At 43.3% G+C, this 18644-nt stretch overlaps 1 protein-coding gene across 2 annotated transcripts in view; it reads left to right on the top strand.

Moving 5' to 3' along the window:
- The window catches only part of RARB (retinoic acid receptor beta), a 298547-nt gene that overhangs the window by 245330 nt on the left and 34573 nt on the right, over positions 1 to 18644 (top strand). For both annotated transcript variants that reach the window (XM_010228387.2, XM_010228388.2), the window contains one exon: positions 14942 to 15083. In XM_010228387.2, coding sequence (XP_010226689.1) covers positions 14942 to 15083 — 142 coding nt within the window. The remainder of the gene's footprint in view (positions 1 to 14941; positions 15084 to 18644) is intronic.

Below are 18644 nucleotides of genomic sequence, written 5' to 3'. Positions count from 1 at the left end.
GGCTGCGTCCCCACAAAGGCATCTTTGTGTGGCGGAGGAGGAGGAGGAGGCTCAGCTGCCTCTTCCAGCCTTGTCCCTTGTTTAACGGCCGGCATTCCTGTGCGGGCAGCCCGGCCTGGGCCCGCGCGCCAGCGAAGGGGAGGCCCAAAGCAGAGGACAGCACAGCATGTAAGAGAGGGCCTGGTTTATTACGATCCACCACTTTGGTCAAGGTCTCTCTCTGCTTGTCGTTGATGCTGATGGACAAAAAAATAAATAACTCCTATTCCGTACTGGATATACTGAGATCGGGCTCTTACCCTGAAAGCAGGATAAATGTCCTTCCTTTAGAATTTTGGTATAAAACCCTGTCTAATGTAGGGTAATGAAATTAAAAGGACAGCCACGCTTCACATATTTTCAGAGATCTTCAGATATTAAAATAGTATGTCTGCTTGTTTGACTCCTTCCTGACTCAAATCATTTTTTTTTATTGCGAAGACTTTAAGCACTATGAAAAACAAACATTGCTATGCAGCATGAAATTTAGGTCCCTAATTTTTCAAACTGACTCCTGCAGATAAAGATAATGTTCATGTGAGAGAGAAGACAAAGCAAATGAAATAGTATTTGCTTCATCCAGGTTTGTTGATCTGCGTGGACATGTAGCTCAATCCCCCCTTAGCCCTTCCCGACTCACAGATGCGGTGGGAGGTTGTCCTGCCACTTGGCTGGAGGCCCCGAGTTTGTTGCCTAATTTCGAGGCCAGCCCCTCTCTGCAGTTAATGGCGAGGGGAGCTTCCCCGATGGATGATCCAGAGCACCTAACCCAAGCCACCCTCCAGAGCGGCCTGTCGCCACGAGCAGTCGAGTTTGGTGCCCAAATCACAGCTGTGTGAATCATCTCCATGATGCCCCCCTGGACACTCGAAGCAACTTTCGGAGCGCTGGGCAGAGGCTCCCTAACTGCAGCCACAGGAAGCGATCAGCAACTGGTTTACAGATGCTGCTGATCAGCAGTCAGGACAGTTTCTGGTTTATAGTTATTACAAAGTTATGCCGTGCTCTTCAGAAAACGATGCAGTGACCTAAAATGGTTCAGGGATTGTTGTAAGAGAGTCTCCTTTCTAGAAGTGTCCTTCAGGAGAGATGCCTTCTTCTTTTAAGGCCTCTTAAATCATATGGGGGCAGATTTGCATTTACTTAGGTAGTTCTGATTTTGTAGATCTTAAGCAGCCATTCTTTTTGATAAGCACATTCTTGTGCATGTTAGCTTCCAGCTATAATGTAATTACATTTAAGCCTATATTTGTGCCCCTTACTAGGAATAATGATCCAGACATAGAATTTTCTCAAAGTAACCTAAGACTAAAAGTAAAAATAAAAGCAAACCTCATAAAACCTGCCAACTGCTATTCCATATTTTTGATTGGCATTTTTATGGTATGTTTTTATCACCTAAAACTGGTGTAAAAATAAGATATGGGAAAAAAAATAAGAAGTGAAAAGAAAATGAAAGTGAAATAAATGAAAAGAAAGTAAGAAAAAAAAGGAAAAAAATGAAAAAAAAAATAAGTGCATAGTTAAAAATGTCTCTGCTACAAAGAGCATATGAATTGTGTCAGGGAAATAAGTTACTCTGTGTATTTGCATGTATGCAATTGTGAAACTTTCTTTCAGTTCAAAGTAAAATATAGATCAGCTTGAATGGTCAAGCTGTATTTATCTCTAAGCTGTATTAGTGAGCGACAATACAAATACATGCTGTCGTTCATGCACAGCAATGAAAAACCCTCAAGTCATGGGAAATTGTTCCTAGTTTTAGCTAGATCAACAATTTTTTAGAGGATGATGAAAAATGTATTTCAGGATATATTTCTGCCTTTGTTAATATTGCTTGATCTTAAACTCTGAGCCCTTTGCAGTGTAGCAATGTGTTAAGCTATTTGGTTGCAGAAAACAGGGCCATAAGGAGAAAAATGCAAGGAGAGTTGCAAGTGACTTAAATGCAATACTGAAAAACTGCAAATTTTTATATATTTCAGACAAGTGAGGGCGATCTGATGGTTTCAATGTTCTAGTTATGAGATTTCAGTGTTTAATAAAAAAGGAAAGCCAGGTTTCCTTAAAAAAGATTCTATCCGTGTTTCCATAAATTCTTAGTTAATTTTTCTTCTTTTTTACAAGCAAAAACTTTCCCCAAATACTGCTTTTTTCATTTTTTTTAGTAACATATTTTTCATGGGAAGCCCGGTGAGAGCAAGTAAAAATGATGATACGGATGGAATTGGGAGCTACAACTTTGTGTTGCCACGTATTTGAAAATCCCTTTTTTGAGCTGTGCAAGTGGCATGAAGCAAAGAACAAAATTGACTGCTGATCATGTCAGATAAGAAACATGCCCGAATACCCCAAATTACTTTATAATCTTGCTAACCACGCGGTTGCAGTTATTTGCTAGCACAAGGGCTAATGTCCTGTGGAAACAGCAATTGGAAACGACTCTCTTCCTTCGCTTAAGCTGTTAAATAGAAACATATAGTGGTCTGGATTAAATCCCATGCTCCCTTTTTGTGCAAAATTCCTGACACGCTCAACGCGGCCTTTCTTAGGAAAGGAGGACAGCGGCACCCTCAGAAACTAGGGAAACTGGGACGGTCGCCGGGCTTGTTTTTGGGGTCAGTTCTGCCCTGCAAAGAGACCATTTCCGTCATCAACTGGTGTTCACAGGGTGGTTTAGGGGCCACAAGAGTTAACTAACGCGAACGTGGACTTTCCCATCCTTCCTGCGTCTGCTGCAGTGCCCATGACAGTCCCCAAGAGCATTCCTTAATATAGATGGAGCCTTAATGCCTGCTGACCTTGGCGTACCTTTTCAGGGTGTTTTTTTTTTTCTTTTTTCCCCTGCTAACTCGTCCATAATAGCTATAATTTGTTCATTATTCCTATTATTATTGTTAAACTAAAATTGCCAAATCTTCCTCTTCTGCCAGTGTCTGCTCATTTCTGTGCTCATTCTGTGTGTGTAGATAGAGTGGAATGTAGAAGGAACTTCAGATTTGTGTGTGCATGTTCCTCTTATTACTGAAGTTAAATCACAGCTCCTCGCACCGAGGTAGGTACTAAAGAGTCCTTGTAAATGCATTTCCTTGTAAATGCAGCACATTTGACTTTTGTATTTTCACTGGAGAGAAGAAAAAAAAAACTGTTTTGTTCCAATCATTTGTCATCTCTTGAATCAATCTCACAGCTCCCCAATGGTTTAAGGACCACATGTGGCCTTTAATTATAGATGTGGAGTACAGTCTGTCCTGCACACACCCCGAAAGTCATTACACTGTGGGGAAAAAAATGTGGTTTTGCACCATATTTAATACAGTGCTTCAGATATATCTTAAAAAGTACTGTTTGCAGAGATCATTCAGTAGATAAGGGAACATAGGTATCTGATCTTGGAAAAGAAATACTCTTTACTAACAATAGTAGCCTACATTTCTAGTAGCCTATTTTTCTATCAAGTATTTCAAGGTTTCCTGACTGGCACAACTTAGAGAACTAGATCCAAAATTCATGGTTTTCGTAAGTGTACAAAATGGAATGTACCCATTAGCTAATTTTGTTTACATGTCTTGTGTATATTCAGATGCTCTTTGTTTGCAACTTATTAGATTTATTTTGGGAATTATACCTGCCTCTATTTTCTGGTTATTGTAAACCAGCACCCGGGCCACAAGTGGTCAGCTTCCCAGCTTGCAGAAATACCCCGTTTGGCCGAAGAATGTGACCTTCCCTTGCTCTCTGTGCGTATGGACTGACCTGCCCATGGAAACAGAGGTCCTTTTTAATCCTGAATGAAATGTTCCTTTGAGGAAATTTCCTAAAGGGGTGTTTTCTTTAGCTCCTTCTGGAAATGGAGTGCAATTGAATTTGCAGCGCGGCTGGCAGAGCTGGTCAGCTCTGCCGAGCCAGAGCTGGGCTCTGGGAAATCTCAGCCTTGTGCTATAAACCAGGGAGGCCAGCGGTAATGCAGCCCTCCAAGATTTGGTCCTGCCCGTAAAGTTAGCTTTGCAGATTCATTGTTCAAGTTGTTCCTTGTATCTGTTCTTCCTTCTCTCCACCTGCAAAACAAAACAAATCTTCCAGCAAAAAAAGTCCTGTTCCAGTTATGAGTAGCCAGTCAAAAATCAGAAAGTATCGGAGTGTACCCATGTGTTTATATTTTTCCCTATCTGGCTCCTGCTGCAGTCTTTAAGTATGGATGTTTTGTGTTTCTCAAGTTCATTAGAAAGTACAGACAAGTTGTGTTCTTTTTTTTTTTTTTTTTGTATGTTTTATACTATTTGGGGGACTTTCCGTACACAAGGAGATACTGTTAGTGGTGACATCTCTAATGCTGCTCAGTGCTCACTCAGAAAAAAACAATTTTTTGTGTTAAAGAAGCCACGCTGCAGCTAGTCTGCTGCATATTCAGGGTCACTACTGAAAAGCTCATCTGCCCTTTGGTAATATGCAGGTGGCCCTGAAATTTTGACAGCTCAGTTGACATGTAAGTATATGTTTTGTGTATAAAATTTGTTGCGACCACATGTCCACACTTAAAATTTTTCACTTTATCTATTTTGTTGGAAAAACCTACTGTGCAAATAAAATGCCAGACTCATAATACTCATGCTTTTCTTTTATTAAAAAAGAGGAAGAAGAAAGACAGTCCTAGGTGACAAGGAGAGGTGAAGCATGGTGACCTGGCACCAAATCCTAAGACTTTAATCCTACCCTTGCTCACTCCCTCCATGTGATTTTGGTAGATTGGCAGAACGAGCATCTTGTCAGCCTCTACGCTTAAGTCTGACCCTCGACTAAAGGCTGGCAGAGGAGGGAGCAACGGGAGAGCATCTCGCTAGGCTTTTCCCCTCGGCCCCAGGTCGCTCACGCCGCCCTCGCCGGTCGCGTTCGCTGCTCAGCCGGGAGCTCCGGGGTTGCTCCGTGCCAGGCTCCCCGCGCGGGACGGGCGGCAGTGCCCCCAGCTTGGCGGAGCAGGGGCAGCCCTGTCTGCGTGGGCGCAGATACACAGCCCACCCTCATCACTCTTCATCAAACCGGCACTTTTTCCAAGCTGTTCCAACTCATCTCCCTGCTGTCGCTGTCCGTAATGAGTTTCAGCTGCCGGGTGGAAAGGTAATTTTCCTCGACTACTGCCAGGACTAGAGAGCCAGAGTTAAATATTTGTGGGTGTTTAACTCTATTTTCTCGTTTCCAGGCATCGACGTTGCTAAGTTTTGCACTTTATGAGATTTTAGCGGGTGGTTCTGTATTAACAAAGAGCATGAAGTAGTTAGTGCGAGATACTCCTTGCCAGATTTCAAGGGATTTCATGCAACATATTTGTTTAGAGATCAGCTGTCAGGAGTGCTTGCAAAATAAAACATGGGGGCATAAGGAATGTATGCTGATGAGCTGTTCAGATGGATGCCTGAAAAATGTATCATGAAGCGTCACGCTCAAGACATCTGCTTTATTTTGGAGTGTTTATGTAGGTGTCCTTTCTTTGGAATATTTCGGGTCTGTTTCTGCGTTGGTTTTGTACATCCCTTTATCCCTCCGTGAAAGCTTCTCTTGTGTTGCAGGCGGGGGAGGGTTTAAAACTCCTCTCGGGCTGGACAAAGACAGTAAAACCAGGCAGGTGTTTAAGGACAGGCATGTGGGGGGAAGGAGCACAGCATGGGTCGACCCTCGGCCTGCCCTGGCTCAGGTGTAGCCATCCTGGACCATCCCGGAGCACCCCGGAGCTCATCCCTGCATCCCGTGAGCATCCTCGTGCACCCCATGAGCATCCCTGTGCGCCTTGGGTCCCGGATAGAGAGAGAGGGAAGGAAGCAGCTGGCTCTGCACGGGCTGCACATCGTGCTGCTAGAGCAAGGGGAGCTGTGATCAGGCAGCTTGCAGGCATGTATAAATATTTGTGGCATCGTTTGCATTATTATTTCAGTCGGGCTATAAACATTCCGCTGCTGATAGTAGGCTGGAAACCAGCAAGTCTATAAATTACAGACAGCAGGGAAGTGCAAGGTGTTTTTTTATTTATTTTTTTTTTATTGACTTCCGAGGTTTGAAGGTCCCTGTGCCTCCCTCCTGTTAAATAACTGCAGTGCCAAATGCATGTGGGAACTTTGTGTGTCGCCTTGGGTAAGCTTGAGAGAGGAGGAGGAGGAGGAAGCAAAGCTTACTCACGCAGGGAAATTCCTTGGCGCCCATGCATGCCTCCTGCCTCCCATATAGGTTGCTGTTTGAGCTTGCCCTTTCCTCTCTGCATATTTCTACCTCTGCCAGCAGCTAAATGGAGGGGCTACGTTGAGAGGCTCGTAGAAGGGGTTGCAGTATGTTTATTTCATAGCTAACGTGACTCTTGCCCTTGCCGTGTGTGCTGTGGGCATCTGCACGCCCCTGCATGGGGACAGTGTAGTGGGGATTTGGTATTTGTACTGGGAGAGCTGCTGCTTTGTTCACTATCTCCTGGGCAGCCGCCTTCTCTTTATAGTTCTCTTTATGGAAAATAAAAAATCCTCTGTATGTCCGTTGTGATGTTACGCCTGAAATATTATCCCCCCAACCCCAATGGATAAAGAAGAGACCCTCTGAATTAAGAGCATAAACCAACATGAGTTATGGATTTGGGGGATGACAATTCTGAAAGTCTTCCCTGACACTGTGTTTCCATGCAAGAGAGCAGCTACATAAATGGCTTGGAAAAGTGTCATTCTTTACGAAGAAATACTGCGCTTAATTAATTCTTGCTCCTGGGAGGTCAACCTAGGGCACTCATTATAGTCTTAATTGGTGGTATAAATCCTGAGGCACTGGAGGAGAAGGGGAAGAAAAAGAAAACGATGAGCAGTTAACGATACATAACCCTTTGGGTAAGTGCTTGTTGGTTGTACTACCACCTTACTGGCATTTAATGGTTTTAGTGGGTTATAGGGCTGGTCCTCCACAAATCAGGCTAAAGGGCATTTGCATAAACAAAAATATAAGAAAAAGAGCAAAACGCAATAACTCATTCGTGTGTTTTCCGTGTTAGATGATGTGAAGTAGCTCAGTGCTGTTCAACTCAGAGAAATGTTTCTTTGATCTCCCGTTAGTCATATTAAATTATATTCATTACACTTCCCATCTGGAGTTTCCTAGCAGGCCAAAAATCATCCCACAGACATTTCTGAAAGGAAGTTAACTGTAACTTTTTAATTGTATACATTTCATTTCCTTTTTTCTTTTTTTTTTTTTTCTAATTTGAGGAAAGCAGATGGAAGTGCATACCAGCTCCTTCCTCTCAGTTTAAATTACTGAAGTGAAGCAGCGGAAAATCTTAACCGCTCTTTCTGCTCACATATTGTTTCAAGGTGATGACTGCTCTGTCTGGAGACTTTGACATGTTTGCTAAAAAGGTCAGGAGTTCAGTGGAAATCGAAGTTGTGGAAAAAGCCAAGTGTGGTCTTATGGATACTGTAGTACTCTTACTGGAGCAGGTTGCTGCAGATTGCATTTGAATGAATGAAGCTCACAGGCTTTAAGGCAAATAGCAATCATTTTCCATCCTCTCCAGTTGGGAAGATCTCTCTGTCAGTAGCTGCCTTTCTGCCAGCTGGCAAGAAGAAGAGCGTTTCAAACTTGCAGAAAAAAAGAAAATAGCAGTTTTGTCTATCTTGGGCATGTTTTTAAGCTCAAGCCAAGCTTTGTGGAACAATAACATGTGTTAGTTACAGGGTGCTGTGAAAAACGGGTTTCATTTCTGCCTTAGCAGTGGCTAAAGGCTAATAGCCACTAGTAGCCTCATGAATAATTTCCTTTAAATAGTTATTGAAATTATTTTTTCCTTTCCCTATGAGGTCCACAAGATTCTCTTCACCTTAAAAACGAATAGGATTTATCAGATGTGGCCTTCCCTGGCTTTGCTGGAGAGTTTTTGCAGTTGTGGATGAGCGTTCCCACTCCAGAGCTTAGAGAGCGGTGACAAACTCCTCATCTGCCTGTCTCTCTCCATTGGCGCTTTTTCTTCTTAAGAAATGAGGAAACGGTAAAACCTTACAAGCATCCCCATTTGTATAAAAATAATAAAAAGAGAGTAGCCATTTTTACCCTTAATGGATTGCTCTTAGATCCACAGGTCTGTATTCCCATGCGTGAGATTTGGGGTAACACTTGCTTACTTTTGTAAAGTGTTTTGAGTTTTCTTGACAAAAAGCCCTGCTTTAAATCTGAAGCTTTGTTTTCTCTCTGGCTGTGGAAGGCCGTGGCAGAGTAAATGCCTGGACGAGATGAAATGGCGAGCAGAGATTTCCTGCAGACAGCAGCAACGACAGGCCCCGCACGGCTTCCCAGCACGGAGTGACGCCGAGGCTGGGTGTCCAGGCCCTCTCAGCCCTGCAGCTGACATGCTCTGGGTGTTCCCTGCTGCTCCACTGGTCAGCAGTGTTTACTCGTTCGTTTTGCAAAGATGCAACTGTCCTGCGCTGACGTGCAGCAGCACAAGTGGCAATAAACCTTCCCCTGCTTGCTGCGGTAGCTGCTTCCATTTTGTGCAAGAGGGGGTTTCCAGCCATGATGCTGGATAGTTGATTTGTTTATTCCTAGAGCCGTGATTTCCAAAGACATCCTGGAAAAGTGCTGTGCAACTATGAATATGCTCATTTTGATTTCCTCCTCGACGCTTTTGCAGCTTTTATTTATGAGGTCTTGCATTCCATCTGCAGCCATTTTGTAGCATCTTTTTAGCTCTTTTATAGCATCTTTTTACTGTCTTTTATAAACCTTTCTGTGCCATTGCAGTTGGATGTTGTCAGTGACTTCACACCAGATGTTCCTGGTTAACAATTAAAAGTTGCATTTTGTCTGACCCGGCCTGACCGCAGATCCTCCCCGAGACGGGTTATTCCTCGTAACGAAATACTGTAGCAAAAACACGGCAGGCCGTTATTCTGTTCATTAACGCAGCTGTGTAGTTTGCCAAACACATAAGCAAAGTGGGATTGTGCATGTCTCTTCAGTCAGAGAAAAACATCTCTGCTGATGCTCCAGTGAGAGAGTAGGACCCAGGTCCTTCTTATCTAACCCGGGTTACCCAGTTTTACAGGGTTAGCAGGGGTAGAGGGTTACTCAAATGGCTAAAATAAATGGACTGAAGTGGGGCTATGCACCGTGAACAGATTTGCTCAGTAAAAAGGTACATATTTACACAGTCCCTATTTCACAGTGTAACGAATGGCAGAAGTCTTAGATATGCCGTGGGCTGGATTTTTTTTGTTTTGTTATTGTTATTTCATTTTGCCTTCAAAAAGTAATTTATCAATGACTTGATAAACTAATGCAGAAAAGTGTTTCCTTCTCCTGTGTTTCTTTGGGGTCTGTAGTGGCAAGACACCTCACTTGGAAGCTTATTGTGCAGATTTGCTGAAGAATGGCCTCTAAATCTGCTGGAGTCATAGATGGCTGACTGTATTTGGGGATAATCAAAGCTGAACCAGATGAACTGAGCAGGCTGTTTAAACAGATTGAGCCAGCAATAGCCCTTCTCTTTTGATTACCCTATCTCTGGCTTGCAGTGCAATTCTTCGACTTGTAAGCCTGCTACATCTGCGAATAAGATTTGGCATACCTTATGCTATCAAAATATTTTAAAGAAGCTGTTAAGACCAAATGATCCTTCTCTGCACGTGATGCGCATAATTTTAGCTTTAAATCATGTGACTTGCCAAAATCGACTGTAAAGAAGAGAGAATTGATTATCAGATATTTAAGCATAGCGGGTCATGGGAACAGTTTTGTAAGACTTCGTAAGCTTGAACATTTAACATTATTTTGAGAGCTTTTTCATAATGACTTCCTTTATACTCAGATAACCAGCAACATAATGGAGTTCAAGGTATTATTGATATATTTAATAAGCTCTGCGAACAGCAGCACTCTGTACTGAGCGCTTTAATTTTTGACACGGTGACAGACAAATAACACAGAGCTCAATGGTGGGGTGGGGATTTTTGGCCTCGTGTTGAAGTTACACCGGCTAAATAGGTTGTTTGGTTTTAAGTCCTGGACCTAGTAAGCCGTCTTTATTTGCCGCTTCATGCAATTTGGTTTCACATGTCGCTCTCTGCTTTCAGCACGGCAGATAAGATACCAACACAATTAAAAGTGAAAAACAATCTGCCTGCCCTGCCGGTGGTGAATGCTCGGAGAACACACGCTGATACAATAGATTTCTGAATAATTTATACTCGGCGTTTTTCCCTGCACTCGGCAAATGAGGACGCCTAATGCGGCATGGTCAGAAGGATACTCTGTCTGTCATCCATTAAGATAACAAGATTGGTGGCCAGGGAGGGGCAGGGCTCGCGGGGCAGGAAAGGTGAGGTTAAAAACTGAAATGTGGGCCCAAACTGTTGTGTGTAAAGGGTGCCGATTACAGCAGCTTGGAAAGGGGGCATTAATTCCAAAGTGTGACATCTGCAAAGCTCCGTTTGTCTTCTCAAGAATAAAACCACGAGATACGTGTTTATTTCCAAAGCTGCAGATGGAAGGAATATTAGAGCAAATCAACTGTTCTTGATAGGTCTTCAGTAGCTTCCTTTAAATGCAGGTACTTTGTAGGTGCTGTCAAAAGCAAATATGTATCACTGAATTATTTTATGTTTCGCAGTTTGCTTTTTCTTTATATACATAATGCATTTTACATAACAAAGAATCATTTGCACTCGTTTTTGGCACAGGGGCGTCTCTTCTGCCATCGCAGGCTGTTAATTTGGAAAGGATGTTAAAATATTTGCATTAAAGAATGCTCATTTGCATGTTCAGTACCTCAGCAGCCTAGATTCCTCACAAGGTGAATGCGTGACAGCAAATAACATATTGCTTGCTGTTAGTTTCTAACAAGAGCCAATAGCCACTTAAAGTTGATTAATTTATAAACAGCACTGGTTTGCTGTCTCTGAAATTCCTGCCAACTTCTTAAAGTTAAGATACATTCAAACTTTTTGTTTTGCTTTTTTTCGAGGAGACTGTCAGGGTTGTGTGAACAGATGAGAAAGCACTTTGAGAAAATTTTAGCTTCTTTCTAACTTTGCTGTAGTGAACCGAGAGAGGAAGAAAAGATGCCTATAAGCAGTGCTGAGCAGTATTTCCCTCCTGCTGAAATCCTTCCTTCGTGAGGAGCCATCAGGAGGCGTTAGATCCATAAACAGGGCATGACAGAGGAGAGTAGCCCCCTAAGAAAGTATTGGCCCAAAGCAATAAAAAGGCTGTTATGCTGTACCTGTATATTATATCTGCTTTGCTGCTTAGAACCCAACCTTGACACAATTTAAATGTGCTTTTCTGCTTAATTTGAAGGCAAATGCCAGTTCTGCCCAACACTATATTCCACAGTATTTTTCCCTTGCTGCAGAGACGTGAGTAACCAAGAAGTGAACGCTAAAGTGGAGTAAAGACTGAGTCCTGTCTGGTCTCCATCCTGCCCTTGCTGTACTCTATAAAATGAGGCAAGCAAGGCAACACCGTGCCCCAGGCAACGTATTGTGTCCAGGGCGGTGTAACGAGTCGAATACTTGGGAGATAGGCAAGAATCATGGTCAAGTACAAGCCTGTCAAATACCGCCTGCTGTGGGTAAGATCAAGGATGGCTGTTTTTGGGTTTTATCACTGTGCAGTGTGAGTACGCACAGAAATGCAGCCTACTTGGATGGCAGGTTTTCCTGATGAGCAAATATTTTTGTGAGCCTGCCATCAGATTTAAGAAATAGTCCTGGACATGACCCTACCTGCAATACCACCTGAAACTCCTCCCGTGCCGCGTGATGTGCCTCTCCAAGCCAGGCTGCAGAGCCGTGCAAACGCTGTTTGCCCTCTTATGCTCTAAACATGACCTCTTATTCACCAGGGGATGGATTTGTTTTGGATTTTTTTATGGAAAGAAGCAACGTGTTGAAACTGGGCATTGTTCCTAATATCTATCTGGAGGAAAGCTTAAGATTGAGTCTTTTCTGTGTCATATTGTCGAGCATTTAGTAGTTCCTCACAAACAGATTATGTGTTATAAAAGAGTTCCTGAAAGAGTTCTTAAAAGCTGAGCATACACCATTGGAAAATATGTCCTTCTTTTTGGGCAGGACTGCATCATACCTTTTTTCCTCTGAATATATTTGCATTAACAAGTTTATTTTTAATTTTCTTTGGTGAGTAAGTCCAGAAAGATAATGAAACATAGCCGATGGAAAATAACAAGCTTCTACAATTAATATTTCAGTCTATAATTTTATTCTACATAGGCTATTGGCTGGGGAGGTTAGGCTGTTGAAAGAAGTCCCATGGAAGAGCTGTCTCTGTGTAGACCTAGATAGCGGCTTTTTCTGAATTTGAGCTTCTTAAGCCCTTTATATTAGCAGTGGGTTCGTGAATGCTTTACATTTGCCATCTTCAGAAGCTGGATCTCCGTCCTCTGGTTGGCAGTAGGGGCAAGCCGGTACGGTGAGAAGCGCGGTCGCCAGCTCTGCTTTCCTTCCTCGTGGATTGTAATTACACCCTAGGCTAGAAGGATCACAGAATCCGTGTCGAAATATCGGAACAAACCATCAGTCAATGGGTGCCATTAGCTGCGGGTTGTATTTGGGTGCCCTGCAGGTACGTTTTGGGGAGGTTGTCCCTGCTGTGCTCGGTACCGGGCGACGCTCGACGTGCGTATCTCGTTCCGAGCGGTGCCGTGTCGGTGAACTCGGAGGTGTCCGGGCGTGGTTGCCCGGCGAGGGCGCGGGCGGCGCGGAGGCCTTGGCGGGTGGGTTTTACCAGAACATTCCAGTCGCTCAGCCAGGCCACGCAGTCGCGCAGGGCGCTCGTTTTTGTTTGCTCGGGCCGTTTCGCTTACTGGCTGGTTGGGCTGCTGTGTGGGGATGAATCCATCACTGCCTGAGCAAGAGGGCTGGTTTACATGCAGCAGTGGGCAAAACCGAGTTGACCAGAGGGCATGTTACCTATCTGGGCTTCTGTTACCTCCGTGCGGCTGAAAGGTGACGCTTGAAAATGAGCCACACGGTGACCCCCGAGCCAGAAGGTTGTGACTTCTGCCAAAGCGTTAATTCTTGAAGTAAAATAAAAGAGATGATGGAGACTTCTTACAGTTCTGGTTAGCATGACCAACAGTGCTCACAGAGCCAGGCATACAGGAATAGCAAAGCAATAAGTGAACAGCATTACAGCTTTTTAGCAAGTAAACAAGTGCACATACTTGCCATATTCTTACCTGAAATGTTCAAGCACCACTAATGAGTTGAATATAAAATAGCAATGCTATTGGTAACTTAAAAGGGTTTTTATTGGCTAAATAAATGACATTAAGTATTTATCCCGGGTCCCATAGCTTAAGAGAAGGAAAGAAGAAGAGAAATTTTATTTACAGCTTTGATTCTGCTGGTATCTCCTAAATCAGAGGAGCTAACCTCAGGATGAGGCTTGCCTGTGCAAGAGCTGCAGAAAGCTATTGCCAGAGGTTATGTGATTAAAGAAGCATTTTTTAGGGTCTGAGTGAATCTGAGGTATTTTCATAACATTAACAGCTATAGCATGTGGGGTGTGCAAGGAATTTATGAGCAGTCCTCACTGACTGTGCCTGCCCTACCTCTCCATCATGGCATGGCCAGCATCCCTTTCGGCTAGCGCTGAATGGCAGGGTTTGGGGCTTTTGAACTACTCGCATATCTCCATGAGTGCTTTTAAGAAAAGCCTATTTTATAGCGTGCCGTGATGCCATCTTTAGACAAATGCACTGCGGGGACGGAGCTATCAGCTGCACGATCGCGTTTACCGCTTCACCGTAGGGCATAAACACGCGGCTTGGTGAGGAGCTTCAGCCTTCAAGCCCTCCAACAAACACTAAATTGCCAAGTATCCTTCCATAATGCTGTGATGTTGCCTGAAATCTGACCCCGTTGCTCGCTGCAATGATGCTCAGAACCCGAGTGAGAAGGTTAAGTAGTACTGTCAAATTTCCAAATGTCTGTCACAGAAATACTTTCACTGCCTATCTGTGGGCTGATCTCTAAAATGCTTCAAGTAATCCTCCTTTCTTCTTCATTATTACGTGATAATATCTAAAGCATAGGTTTTAGTGGAGATAAGGAAATTAACTTGTTTTTTTTTCCCTTTTTTTCTGTGCCAACCCACCTTGCTGTTTTTGAATGTTTTTTCTCCCTTTTACTTGCCCTAGGAGGAATCCAATCAAATGAAGTTCCTGAAGTATGAACCAGACTTTTAGTTGTGTTTCTTTAATTTCTGCTCAAGATCATTCTAGCTACATGATTATTTTCACAGCTGTGTGTGAATGAGAAAAATACTGTAATTGGCAGGGTTTACAAGTTCAAAACTCAGTAAGCTAATGTGGAACTCTTCCACCCACAGAAGCCGAATTTATTGCTGTAGGAGTTGTAACTACTAAAAGAACTGGCTTTCCAATTATTTCACTTTTATGGGAAGCATTCAAACTAGAGAACGTCTGCAACAACCCAAATCCAGGGGACCTTTGAGCGGAGGGAGATGGTTCCTTCTTGGACGAGTGCTTGACTTCCACGTGGATCAATCTGGAAGGCTGCTGTTTACCTAGCTCATTACTGAATGTATAAGTCCAAACTGTGTTTATTTGAGCCCTTATGTAAAAGCTAGGACTTCATTTCCTGAATGCTGTTACTAGTTTTAGTTTTGTTTATTTTGGCTTTAGGTTGCATTATTTAATTAGCTTTTATTTGAGATATGACTCTTATGTTGCAGAAAAACAATATTAAATTATAATAAGCCTCAGTCTTTTAAAGTTTTCCTACTTCAACCATAACTTTGAATTTATTTTGCTATTTTAAGGCAATGTTAGTGCCTTGTCTCTAAGGGTTATGGGAAGCTCAGAGGTTTATTTGACTTCTTCTCTTCTTGATTTCAGGGCTTTTTCCGCAGGAGTATCCAGAAAAACATGGTTTACACATGTCATAGAGATAAAAACTGTGTTATCAATAAAGTTACTCGAAATCGCTGCCAGTACTGCAGACTACAGAAGTGCTTTGAAGTGGGAATGTCCAAAGAATGTAAGTTGTCTTCAGAAACAATTTATTGTTTGTCATATCCCATGTATTTATGGCAGTCCCAAGGGAAGAGAAATATGATTGCTTGATATATATTACTTGATTATGTAATTGAAGCCAGGATCTGCATTCGTATGCACAAAAGGAATTTTACTTTTGCACGCAACCTCTTATCAGACCTGTTCTTCATTGACTTCCGAGTCCCTAACTCGGCAGCTTAAATGCCATCGCTTAACACTTTGTAGCACGGCATGATACCTGACTAGCCCAGTTTTGACCTTGTGAGTAGGTACTCTTGCCACTTTTTTATTCTAGTTTATTTATTTATAATTATTTTAAGCGGATGTTCATTAACCTGCTCAAATTGAAAAGAACACAGCCACAGCTACCTACTTTAAGACAGGATTATCACCTTATGAAAGGGCATCTTGGGCAAGGACACAAGGGGACGGCACTGCCTTGTTAACCCATCCTTTGGCCCCATGCTGTCTCCCTCGCTGGTCTGAGGGAGGAGAGAGGCTTCTCCATTAGGTCCTTTGTCAAACTGATGACCCAGCCACTCAAAATATGGTATTTTAAAAAGCTGATGGAATGGCAGTCCGAAGTCTGATTAGTTGGAGCCTCTCTGGAAGGTGAAATTTTGCCTTAAACCTCCATAGTAAATCTGACTGTAAGTATTACTAAATGTACAAAACTGATAAATATAATGGATTTTTTCTTCTGCCTACGTTTCCAGAAGTCTTCACGTTACACTTTAAATTAACATGAACAAAAAGAGAAAAATCACAAATATATATATACATTTTTAAGTTACATCCCTTTCAAGCATGAAAACTTAGCAGAGGGTAGCCTTTCTCAAGACCTCGGGGGCAACTCTTCTAAAAGGATTCTTTTTTATTTTATTTTGATTGGCTTCATAGCAGTAAAAAATTCTTTAATGTAATAATATGTTCTATTGTGGATTTTTTTTCCTTCGTCAGTGACCTTCCTTATTTCAGTAGGTCAGTCCCAATAATAAACATCCCAGAAATTTGCAGTGTGTATGTGAGAAGTAAAAAAAAAATTACCCAGCAACACGCTTTTTACTTAATATACCCAGAGAACTTCTTAAAGAAGACCAGAAAAAGAATTCTAACACTGATGGGACAGTTAAGAACATATTTACAGTTCAGTTACAAGCATTTTTCTTTCCGAAATGGCATGAAACTTCCCTGTAGTTCATTTTTCTGCACTTGAGCAAGAGTAGAACAGGTCCCAAAGTCACACTGCTCTGTACTAATTGCATGTGCTTTTCTGTCTCCCATGCTCTGCTTCTTCCCCTCTCAGAGGAAGAGTGTTGGTGGGAAAGAGCTCCATGGACTTTAGGACCACTTTGCAGACTTTCCAGCCACTCCTCATGGAAATCAGAGATTGTGGTTAATGAATCCTAGCATACAAAATTTTACCGCTGATGTGAAATAATAATAATCCTCTTAAATTCTGGAGTGTTGCATCAGAGTAGGTTTTTGAAATTTTGAAATACCAGAAGTACTGCTAACATGTTAACCAAAGCTAGTTGGGGTAAAACATAAAAAAATACCACATTTTAGATCCTCTCATAGGGTGGCTGGAGCTTTGCCAGAATTGTCCCCTGTGAGAATGAAGCTCTGCATGTTTTTAGGGTGAAAAGGGAGCGAAACTGCCCTTTGGCAGTTGCCTTTACCTCAGACTGCTCTAGGCACCCAGAGGGGTAACAGGTTGGAGAGGGGGTGAGGAGGTGCTGGGGAGAAGTGAAGGATGTCCTCTGGCTGCATTTCTGTACAAGACTTTGGCTGCGGAACGGAGAAGGTGTTTTAAATGTCATCGTTTTGAATGCAAAGTGTCTTGTCCTCTGGGTTTAACAACTAAAGCTGAGATAATTCTGTGTTGTCTCTTCATAAACAGGAACTTTTCAACTCTAAAAGGTTTGGAAAGCTCTTTTCTAATCTGGCTTTTTTACCTAAGTGTCTCCATGTTTCAAGTGTACCTCTTGAGAAGGTTATGTAAACTAAGGAACATTTGTTAGCGGGCTTTTTAGGAGATGATAGAGGGTGGTTTTCTAAATAAGTACCTTTTCACACTTGGCTTTTCTGTCTTCTTAAACTCTGTTACCTTGTAATATGAAAACTGTGAAGAAAGGACAGCAAGATGTATTGGAGGAGTCTAACAGGAAAATAAGTCTACAGTGGCCAAACCAGTCCCAAATGACAAAGTTAATCAGGATGGACAACTGCAAATAGGAGCCTTGATGTTTGTTCCCAAGAGCTAAGCAGGAGTAAATATAGGATTTCAGTATCCAGAATAATCTGTGCTTAAATTCTACGGTCGTGTTTTTATTTGTGCTACAGTTAAAGGGCATGCATATATACTTAGATATGCAACTCCTTTTGAGCTTAATGAGAGTTGCACATAAACTTAAGATCAGAAATGAATGCCAAGCCAATGCAGTAAATACAGTTTTAAGGACAGAGATGCAGCGCGTTGTAAGAGATTAAGAGATACTCAGCATTTCTTGTATGCTTTTATCTTGTCATAGCTGGTGAAGTGAGATGATGAAGGAATGCACCAAATTTGCATTTCTTTAGGGGTTGTTTTGTTGGTGTAAGGAAACCGAGGTATCTCCTGCCCCATTGTGGTGCCCAGATCTGATAGGGAGAGGTCAGCAACCAGGCTGCCTCCAGGGCTGCAATGGAGCTGTTTGCACTGCGATAGGATCTTCGGGACGCGGCTGAAACGGGATCCCGCTGGCGCGGGAACCGGCTCCGGTTGCGTAGCTGCTCTTGCAGAAAGCTTGTGCTCCAAACGGATGAGGCGAGGGGAAGGGGCGGCCGCCTTATCTCCCAGTGACAGCGTGAAAACAGCTTCAAATAAAGCCTTGCTGTCTGATCCCTCTGTTCCTGAGGGATCCGAGCTTGCGTCCCGCAAGGCGCGCTGCGGATCGCAGCGTCGCACCCAGGGCCGGCCCCTTCCGTGCCCCGTGCACCTCGTTGGGTGCAGTGGCCCCAGCAGGTTCATATGTGGGGACATGAAAACTCATGTGGAGCTGTAGCCACAGGTGAGGCTCTCATCCCAGTTCCACAACGTTTTTCTCCTTTCCAACCCTTCCCACCACTCCAGCCTGGAGTGGTGCCTGGCGTGATCAAGGCAAAAGGCAGGGGCAAAACCCTATGCACCACGGGTGCTTTCCAGCAGGATGCTAGAGCATGTCCTTGATAGGATGAAACCTACCCTTAAATAAAGCCTAAACGCTGGATTTGTTGCAGGGTGCAAGGGCAGAGCTTCCTTTGGCCCCAGCTGCTCGGCAAAGCGCAGCCAGTCCCTCATTTCCACCCGCTTTTATAACACCCATGAAGGCTGCAGCCAGGCACGGCGCTCTGCCCGGCGCCTCTGCAGAAAAGCCCTCGCTGCTGCCCTGAGCGTCGTCTGCAGTGAGCCCGGGCAGGCAAAACTGTGCTGAGCAAGGCCCAGAGCTGCTGCTCCAGGTGGCTGGAGCCACACTGGGGTTTGCAGACCTGCTTACAGCCAGCCTTCCTGCAGAACGGAGGG

This window comes from Tinamus guttatus, unplaced genomic scaffold (assembly GCF_059628265.1).
Source record: "Tinamus guttatus ecotype Peru unplaced genomic scaffold, ASM5962826v1 Tinamus_guttatus_pri_ptg000115l, whole genome shotgun sequence".
Classification (NCBI taxonomy): domain Eukaryota; kingdom Metazoa; phylum Chordata; class Aves; order Tinamiformes; family Tinamidae; genus Tinamus; species Tinamus guttatus.
This window is presented reverse-complemented; position numbering and strand designations above follow the sequence as displayed.